The 10111-nt window shown below is 51.8% G+C and overlaps 1 protein-coding gene across 1 annotated transcript; it reads right to left on the minus strand.

Annotated features, from left to right (window-relative positions):
• Positions 1 to 1362: 1362 nt before the first annotated feature.
• Positions 1363 to 8270, minus strand: LOC119283355. The gene is made up of 3 exons (XM_037562934.1): positions 7211 to 8270; positions 1660 to 1803; positions 1363 to 1391 (listed from the first exon to the last, which is right to left on the minus strand). The coding sequence occupies exons 1-3, from the start codon at positions 8268 to 8270 to the stop codon at positions 1363 to 1365; spliced, it is 1233 nt and encodes a 410-aa protein (XP_037418831.1).
• Positions 8271 to 10111: the final 1841 nt, after the last annotated feature.

Raw genomic sequence — 10111 nt, forward strand, 5'->3', positions numbered from 1 at the left:
GACTAGCGCCTCTCGACGGAGCGGCACGACACCGCATCTGCTAGAGCAGGGGAGGCAGTGGGACGAGCACAGCGAGAATCTCGTGCTCCTTCCTACAGCTTGCCGATGAAGGACCTGTCGGACGACCACGCGGCCATGGGGCAAGGAGAGAGAGGATTTGGGGGAGAGAGAGAGGGGAGGAGGAGAGTGGAACAGATGAGAGGACGGCAGGTGGGGCCTTTGGCCACCTCACCAAATTATCCATGAAGGCATGGCACATCAACCCGGCCGGTGGACGCGACCTGTTGGTTTCGTTGTTTTCGTGAGTAAATGAGACAATCAGTGCTTCGCGTTAGTCATTAGGCGCAAATTTGGTGGTTCTTTGTGCCCTGGCTCATATGTGGTACCAAGCTGTTACCCTAGCCCCAAGTGTGATGGTTTTGGGTAAATAACTCCAAAATTGAAGATGAGGGGGAGCTCCTTCCGCTGCTCCATTGCCGAGGAAGTGGTGGATTGCAGGCGGGCGAAAGGGAACTAGGGGGCACTGGAGAGTGGAAAGGATAAGCTAGAGAGGGGAGGGCGCTGGTCTCCTATAGACCGCCACGGGCACCATTAAGGGGGCAGATGGGGAGGCGGGTGGCCATCAAGGGACATGCTTCCCGATGAGGAACACGTGGCCGTGCTGCTCACACACCTCCCGGACTCAGAAGGAAGCCAAGAGATGACGCCGCATGGCGACCATCCGACGGGCCGCCACAGGAATCCAAGAGAGCAGCTGCGCCATTAATATGACAGGTGGTCAGCGATCGGTCCCTCCCTCGCCGTAGATTATCTGTGAGCGGTGGTGCATGTACTGGCCGTAGGGAGCTTCAAAACCTGGCCGGGGTGCAAGGAGGAGGAAGATGAAACTCCTTCCCCCGCTGGTAGTTGGCTTTGGAGCGAGCTTCAAACAAGGCCACCATGGCATCCAAATATGGAGGCTGGGAGGCCATTTTATGGAGGGAGCTCCCAAAAATATGTCGATTGAGTTGTGGATGGCTACTCTATTAGAGCTGTTTTTTTTTTTGTGGTTTTGTGCTCCATATGGCAGTTATTATGCAGTTCGGTGGACATAATGACTGTGCTAGAGTTGCCCTTAGGACCTGACGAGCAAATCTTTGACTAAGGTTAACCGGCTTGTAAAGCCGAAACATCGCAACATATATACTAGTGAAGCCAACGAATCATAAATCACCAACTATACATTCACCGTGAAATTAACTTGTCAGTTGCTAGTTAATCTGCCAATTCCTCACAGCTACTGAATTTGTTCTCTGGCTTGTATCAACAGTTCAACACAAAGACAACATGGAATGAAAAATCACAAGCTACTGTTGCCTACAATCACCCAGGTCTGCAGCACGCCTCAACACCTGAATAGTATAACAGCACAAAGGATGGGTTCCTACATCTCTACAGATCACCCAAAAACCGGAAGAAAAAAACCCGAGCAGACCTACATACAGATATCCATCTAGTTTTGCAGAAAACTTGAAAGAAAAGACTGTGCATAGGCATCAACATTTAGGAATCACATACAACATTGGGAGCTCTTAGACTTAAATTATTCAACAATCTAAGCTACAAGCAAAAACACTGTAATCTAAGTAAGTGGTGTGTTCAGTGTTTGCTAGTCTGTACCTCCAATGTAGAAGCTCATGTAGGGCATGGCCTTTTTGATGTGTCCCTCTACATTTACGTGGTTGCATCGTCTTGAACTGAGCTCAATTGTGTACAACCCAGATTGTGTGCTCACGAAGATGACACCGACACCTTCCGCAAAACCTGTTGGATTGTATATCTATACGTGGACCCGTTGTACACATCTGTAATTGTATTGTACCCTTTGATACTCCTATATAATGAGATAGCCACACCCCGTTTAGGGTGTCGAGCAGTTTCCCAAACTCTATGTGTTACATGGTATCAGTTTAGGGTTTCGATGTCTTCTGCTGCCCCTCACGCCGCCGCCGCCGCCTCGGCCCCTGCCACCGCCGACTCCTCGGCCTCTGCCATCGCTGACGCCGCGTCGGCCCCAACGCTCGCTTCCTCGTCGCCTTTCATGGCCTCCCGCCCGCTGGCTACGCCCTGGCGGCAGCCGCCCGCAGCCTCCCCGATCGGGTCGAGCGGGACGGGCGACCTGCCCCCGCCGATCCCATCTGGCGGGTTCTCCTCAGCCGTTGCCGCTGGGCCGCCGGGGTTCCGCGGCCCTGCACCTCCGTATGGTGCCCCTACCTCACCACTCGGCGCCGCGCCTCCGTCGTCGCTGCTCTATGGAGCCCCTTGGTTCGGCGCCCCTGCCTCAACCCTCGGCGCCGCGCCTCCATCCTCGTCCGCCTGGCCGCTGCCCTATGGCGCTTCGCCGGCGTCTGGCTGCACTGGGGCATCACATCCCCAGCCCTACGGTGTGCAGCCGTCTGCACTGCTTCACAGGGCTGCGCCATCTGTGCCCCCCGGAGCTCCGGCTGGCTCGGGTGTTGGCTCCGCCCCTGTAGGCGCCTACTCCGCGTCTCCGTACACTGGTGCGCAACTGGCGCTCGCCCCCAACCCGGAGACGGACCCGATGATGGGCTGCTACGCGCCACCGGCACAGCCTCATGCGGATCACATGACCGCACCGACGTCGTTTTACTTCTCACACCTCCTTCCGGTGAAGCTCATGCCGGATAATTATTTGTCCTGGCGGGCTCAGGTGCTACCCCTCCTTCGCAGCCGCTACCTGGAGGGGTACGTCGATGGCTCCATCCCGTGCCCGCCGCCGTATCATCCGGCGCACCATGTGTGGGTGGCTCAGGATCAGGCGATTCTCTCCGCTATCCAGTCATCGCTCACTCCGAGCGTGTCGTCGCTGGTCATCTTCGCCGCGACATCCCAAGATGCTTGGTCGCACTTCACAGCAGCTTCGCCTCATAGTCTACGGCGCGTGCTCATGCCATACGCACCGAGTTGGGGGAGGCTAAACTTGATGGTCTCTCTATCACCGAGTACTTTAACAAGATGTCGGGTCTCGCGGACACATTGGCCTCAATTGGTCAGCCTCTTGGAGATGAGGAGTTTAGCACCCACGTGCTCAATGGTCTTGATGATGATTATGACAATCTCGTCAAGAATATTCATGGTCGTGAGGCGCCACTTCCGCCACGAGAGCTATATGCACGTCTTCTTGGTCGTGAGCAGCGCATCAAAGCGCGTCGTGCCTCCCCGAGCTTCATCTCTGCCAACGCCGCGACCCGCGGTAAGCCGCAGAAGCCGTCACCATCGCCTGGCGGGAAACCGGCAGCCTCATCCTCGCAGGCCCGCACTGCCCCGCCCTCCATCACTGGCGGCACCCGTCCGGTGGCTTGCTGCCCCTGCTGTGGTGCTCAGCAGGCCTGCCAGCTGTGTGGCCTTGAGCGTCACATCGCCTCCCGGTGCCATCGACTCTACAAGCAAGATTTCCTCGACCTGGGTAACAATGGCAAGGGGAATGAAAAACAGGCTGCCGCGGTGACGAGTCATGATCATGGGCGCACCCCGTCCTACTCCATCGATCCTACGTGGTATATGGACACGGGAGCCACGAACCACCTCACCAACGAGATGGCCAAGCTTTCCACCAAGGAACCATATCGCGGTCATGATCAGGTGCACACAACCAATGGAGCTGGTATGCACATCTCCCATGTTGGTCAGGCCTCACTCCTCACACATAACTTTCGCAAACTGCATCTTTCTAATGTTTTTCGTGTTCCCACTGCTACACGTAGTTTGTTGTCTATTCCTCAACTTACTCGTGATAATAATGTCCTTGCTGAGTTTCACCCTTTTCATTTCTTTATCAAGGATCGGGACACGAGGGCCGTTCTGCTTAGTGGTCGTCTTCACCATGGCTTATATGCACTTGACGCGCCACCTACATCTCCTATGCACTCTTCTCCTCAGGCGTTCAACGGTGTTCGCGTGTCGTCTACACATTGGCATGCACGCCTGGGTCACCCTGCTGCTCCTATAGTTCGTCATGTGCTACATCGTCATGAACTACCAGTTGTGTCCAATAAAACTGCTGAAACAATTTGTGATGCCTGTCAGCAGGGCAAGAGTCACCAACTTCCGTTTTTAGAGTCTAGTCGTGTTGTGAACCATCCTCTTGAGCTTGTGTTTTCTGATGTATGGGGTCATGCCCAAATATCCGTTAGTGGCCGTAATTATTATGTCAGTTTCATTGATTCTTATAACCGGTTTACTTGGCTTTATCTTATTAAGAGAAAATCTGATGTGTTCGATGTTTTCATTCAGTTTCAAGCACATGTTGAGCGTCTTCTTAAGCAAAAAATTATTCATGTCCAATCCGACTGGGGGGGTGAATATCACAACCTCAACACTTTTTTCAACAGGCTTGGGATCTCGCACCGTGTGTCTTGTCCTCATACACATCAGCAGAATGGCACCGCCAAACGTAAGCATCGTCATCTTGTAGAAACTGGTCTTACTTTGCTAGCTCATGCCCCCGTTCTGTTTCGGTTTTGGAGTGATGCCTTCTCCACCGCTTGTTTCTTGATAAACAGGCTACCCTCACGACTTTTGAATATGAAAACTCCTCTTGAACTCTTGCTCAATGAAATTCTAGATTACACTTTTCTCAAAGTGTTTGGGTGTGCATGTTGGCCCCATTTGCGTCCATACAACAAGCGTAAGTTAGAGTTTCGGTCTAAAAAGTGTGTGTTTCTTGGGTATAGTTCCCTTCACAAAGGATACAAATGCCTACACGTTCCCACCAATCGCGTCTACATTTCTCGTGACGTTGTTTTTGATGAGAATGTTTTCCCTTTTCATGCACTTCCGAATAACTCTGAAACTCCTATGCCACCTGTCCACTCTTCCGTACCTGTGCCTGATCAATTTGTGGATGTTGCAAATGCACCTGTGTTGCTTCCTAATCATGCTGCAGGTATTGGACGTGGTGCTCGTCTTGAGCTACTTGATGAACAGGTGTCGGATGATGATGATCCGGAGCGGGATGTGGATATGGATGTCCCATGCAGATCGGGTGCAGCCGCCCCGCGGGTGCCGCCCTCGCCCTCACCCGACCCGCGGGCGCCGCCCTCACCCGCCTCGCCAGAATCGCCCTCGCCCGCCTCGCGGGCATCGCTCGCGCCTAGCCTGGCTGGGTCGTCTGCAGCGACACCTGGCCCAGCCGCTGGGCCTTCTGCGCCGGCTGGGCTGGCCTCACCCAGTCCAACGCCGGATCTGGCTCGGCCTGCCACGCCTGGCCTGACGCCGCTGCTCTCTCTGGAGCCAGGCGGCCCTGACGCTGGCTCGGGCGCTGGCTCGCTGGCTGAGGCCTCGCCTCTGCAGTCGCATCTGCTGAGCCCGCCACATCACCACAACCGGCTGCCGCTGTTCTTCGTCCTCGCACGCGCAGCCAGACAGGGGTTTTTCAGCCTAAGAAACACACTGACGGGACTGTTGCGTGGCTTGCCGCTTGCATGGCTCATATTGCTGCAGATCCCACTGCTGAGCCTCGCCATTTTCAAGTTGCACTGGGTATACCTCATTGGCGTGCTGCGATGGAACATGAGTTTCAGGCTTTGCTTCAGAATGACACATGGCATCTTGTTCCCCCGACATCTGGTGTTAATATCATTGATTCCAAGTGGGTTTTTAAAGTCAAGAGACATGCTGATGGTTCTATTGAGCGCTACAAAGCATGGTTTGTGGCTAAGGGTTTCAAACAGAGGTATGGTCTTGACTATGAAGACACATTCAGTCCAGTTATCAAGCCTACTACCATTCGTTTGCTGCTGTCTCTGGCTGTTACCCATGGATGGTTTCTTCGTCAGCTTGATGTGCAGAATGCTTTTCTGCACGGCGTTTTGGAGGAAGAAGTTTATATGCGTCAGCCACCGGGGTTTGTGGATCCTGCACGTCCTCATCATCTTTGTCGTCTTGTTAAGGCGCTATATGGACTTAAACAGGCTCCCCGTGCGTGGCATGCACGTCTCGGCTCTGTTCTTCGGGCTCTTGGTTTTCTTCCCTCCACTGCTGACACGCCCTTGTTCCTTCTTCAGCGTCCTGAGGTTACGATGTATCTCCTGGTTTATGTTGATGATATCATCCTCATCAGTTCCACTGCTGCTGCTGCGGATCGTCTTGTGGCTGCCTTGAGTGGGGATTTTGCTGTCAAGGACTTAGGTGCTCTGCATTTTTTCCTTGGTCTAGAGGTCTCACGATCTTCTGCTGGGTTGAATCTTACTCAGAAGAAGTATTCTCTGGATCTATTGCGTCGTGCTGGTATGCTGAAGTGTAAACATGCGATCACTCCGATGTCTGCTACTGATCGATTGTCTGCCCTGGATGGAGATCTTCTTTCACCTGATGATGCTACCGAGTATCGTAGTCTTGTTGGTGGTCTGCAGTATCTTACTATCACCAGGCCAGATGTCTCTTATGCAGTCAACCGTGTCTGTCAGTATCTTCATGCGCACAGGACGTCTCATTGGTCAGCTGTGAAACGCATTCTGCATTATGTCTGTTTCACTGCCTCTTATGGTTTACTTCTCCAGCCTGCACCATCTTATGAGATCTCAGCCTTCTCAGATGCAGACTGGACCGGGTGTCCTGATGACAGGCGATCCACGGGGGGATATGCAGTGTTTCTTGGTCCTAATTTGATCGCCTGGAATGCTCGTAAGCAGGCTACGGTTTCTCGCAACAGCACTGAAGCTGAGTACAAAGCAGTTGCTGATGCGACTGCTGAGATCATATGGGTTCAGTCCTTGTTGAGAGAATTGAGAGTCCCTCCTGCTCGTTCTTTGGTGCTTTGGTGTGACAACATTGGTGCTACCTATCTCTCATCTAATCAAGTGTTTCATGCTCGGACGAAACACATTGAGGTAGACTATCACTTTGTTCGAGAACGTGTTGCACAGAAGCTCCTCAGTATCAAGTTCATCTCATCAAAAGATCAACTTGCTGACATCTTCACGAAGCCTCTTCCACAACCACAGTTTGTAGGCTGTAGGCGCAATCTTAACTTACTTTGTACTTCGGGGCATAGTTAAGATTGAGGAAGGGTGTTAGATTGTATATCTATACATGGACCCGTTGTACACATCTGTAATTGTATTGTACCCTTTGGTACTCATATATAATGAGATAGCCACACCCCGTTTAGGGTGTCGAGCAGTTTCCCAAACTCTATGTGTTACAAAACCAACCGCTGACACGGTCCAATTGTCCAGGAGGACAGAACGAGGGAGCAATGGTTCAAGCTCGATGAACCTGCGCCGCGCCCATCCTGTAGCTCCGTTGGGACCAGCCTCCATTGACCATAGATAGAGTCTAGGCTTCATCACAGACGCAAACAGCAGCATGCCGTCCTCCACCCCCATGAGGTCGACGTAACGCTGGCTCTCGTCCTGGTCCTCATATGGCACACTGATCACTGATAGTTCTTGCTCACCAATGTCGTACTCCAAGACACAGGTACTCTCCACACAGGGGACATAGACCTTGTTTCCCACAACAGCACTGTGCGCCCTCTCATAGATTAAATCCGGTTCATGAAGATGAACAGAGATCACGTCGCTCCACTCACGAGTCTTTGAAGAGTAGACGGTAGCGAGGCCCGTTGACCCTTCTGCATTGTCGGAGCCCACCAAGGCGACGAGGAAAGGACCGCCGTGACAGTCGAGGTGGTCACATTGGTCCTTGTCACAGAGCACTGCCGCATTACAACGTATGCCCTTGGACGCATCGTCGGGGCCGTCGTCCTCCCACCGCATGATGCCGTGGCACTTGGGGTCAACGTGAATCTCCCAGTCCTCATGGGTGAGGAGGTGGGAGACAACAAAGTGTTCACCCATTTCAGGGGAGTAGAGGAGGACGAGGCCGTGCCGGGAGTCGAGGACTTGGTACTCCTCGAGGTCCTCGAACTCCGGCGGGCTGAAGGCCGTGGTGGAGACGAAGTGGGAGACCCAATAGGGTCGTTTGTACACAGGGCTTTCGTTGTGGAGAAAGCCTAGCATGGGCGGCGCCCCCCGGAACGCGCGGTAGTCGCGGGCGAAGGCGGCGTCGAAGAGGATGCGGAACCAGCTCCTGCAGACGGCGGCGGCGGGGACGAGGCTACCGGGCTCGTCCGCCGGTAGGCGCATGAATATCTCGCGCATGGCGTTGTCCACCGGCGACGGCGTCCGGTGGCGGCGGCGGCGCGGCGGAGGCAGGCTCGGCGCCTTGAGGATTGGGGATTTTGTCGAGGGATTTTGGGGGCGCATTCGGCAGCGGAACTCGATTGGGGCGCCGCCGCGTCTAGTCTTTTTGTTTTGTTTTTTGAGCTGCCGCGTCTAGGTCTTATTGAGAGAGAGTGAGAGAGGGAGTACGATGGGCTCGTGTGGCCACGGGAATGGGCTGACTCCTCTCGGTCCAATTCGCAAAGATGCAACCAGCCGAGGTCTTCTCAAGAAAAGAAAAGAAAATGCAATAGCCAAGGCAAAACTATAACAGATAATCCAGATACAGAATGACTAATTCTTCCTTATGTAATAAATGATGTAACTCTTTTGACTGTGAAATAAAACACCGATAGGCTTTCCCTTCAAAAAAAAATTCACATCTAGATGTTTTTCAGTGATCTCACATCTAAATGTCCAGCCGTCCGATCTGTTTGCTTTGTTTTGATCGAGTGTTTGCCCGCATCACTATCGATCCTCGTATCCTCTTGTCGGGCCGGGAGGCCTACAGCGGAGAGGAATTGTTTTTTTTTGTTTTTTTGTTGGGCCGGCGTCTCCTTTGTTTGATATGGGCTATATACGAAGTCTAGCCCAAGAGTACAAGAGTACATTAGATCGATACGTTAGCCACCACCCGAGTCGCCCCTCTCCTTTCACCTGTTCCGCTCCCCCAGTTCTCCCGTTCCCTCCATTGTTCTTCCATTTTTCTATTTGTTTTTGTTTCGAAATCTGAAGAAGAAGACGACCTGACCTGTCTGTGTGCTCTGGATATTTTTTTTATGGCCCTGTGTTCTTTTTTCTTTTCTTTTTCTATACTATAAATTTTTTGTTAGTGTTTCGCCACTAGTTTTTCCACCATCGTTTCGCCACTAGTTTTTTGTAAGAGTTTCGCCACTATTTGTTTTGAAATCTTAAGAAGAAGACGACCTGACGTGTCTGTGTGCTTTGGAAATTTTTGTTATGTCACTGTGTTCTTTTATTCTTTTTTTTCTACACTATAATTTTTTTTGTAAGTGTTCCGCCACTAGTTTTTCCACCATCATTTCGCTACTAGTTTTTTGTAAGAGTTTCGCCACTAATTTGTTTCGAAATCTAAAGAAGAAGACGACATGACTTGTCTGTGTGCTTTGGATATTTTTGTTATGTCACTGTGTTTTTTATTCTTTTTTCTATATTATAATTTTTTTGTAAGTGTTTCGCCACTAGTTTTTCCATCATCATTTTGCCACTAGTTTTTTGCAGTTGGATATTTTGGTGCAACTATCTAGGTGTCAATTATCTACTCGTGACTATTTAGGTGTCAATTGTCGAGGGTCCCTAATTGCATGCCGACAATCGACTCGCAGTTGATAACCAGTTGCAACCCGCTCATCGACTTGTAGTTGATAACCAGTTGCAACCCGCTCATCGACTCGCAACTAAGGATGTGTGTGTGTGTGTGTGTGTGTGTGTGTGTGTTTGTAGAGGGTAACTAGTTGCATGTCGATAACCGACTCACAACTAGGGGGTGTGTCTTTTTGTCAAGGGTCCCCGGTTGCATGTCGACCATCAACTCGCAACTAGGAGGCGTGTGTTTGTTTGAGAACACCCAGTTGCAACTTGACCATCAACTCGCAACTAGGGGTGTGTGTATGCGTCTTTTTGTGAAGGGGTCCCCAGTTGCAAGTTGACCATCAACTCGCAACTAGGGTGTATGTGTGTGTGTGTGTCTCTTTTTGTCAAGGGTCCACAATTGCATGTCAAGCATCGACTCGCAACTAGGGGGTGTGTGTTTTGTTGAGGACACCTAGTTGCAAGTTGCCCATCGACTCACAACTAGGGTGTGTGTGTGTGTGTGTGTGTGTTTATTCGTGGCCCCCAGTTGCATGTTGACCATCCACTCGCAA

This window comes from Triticum dicoccoides, chromosome 4A, assembly GCF_002162155.2.
Source record: "Triticum dicoccoides isolate Atlit2015 ecotype Zavitan chromosome 4A, WEW_v2.0, whole genome shotgun sequence".
Classification (NCBI taxonomy): domain Eukaryota; kingdom Viridiplantae; phylum Streptophyta; class Magnoliopsida; order Poales; family Poaceae; genus Triticum; species Triticum dicoccoides.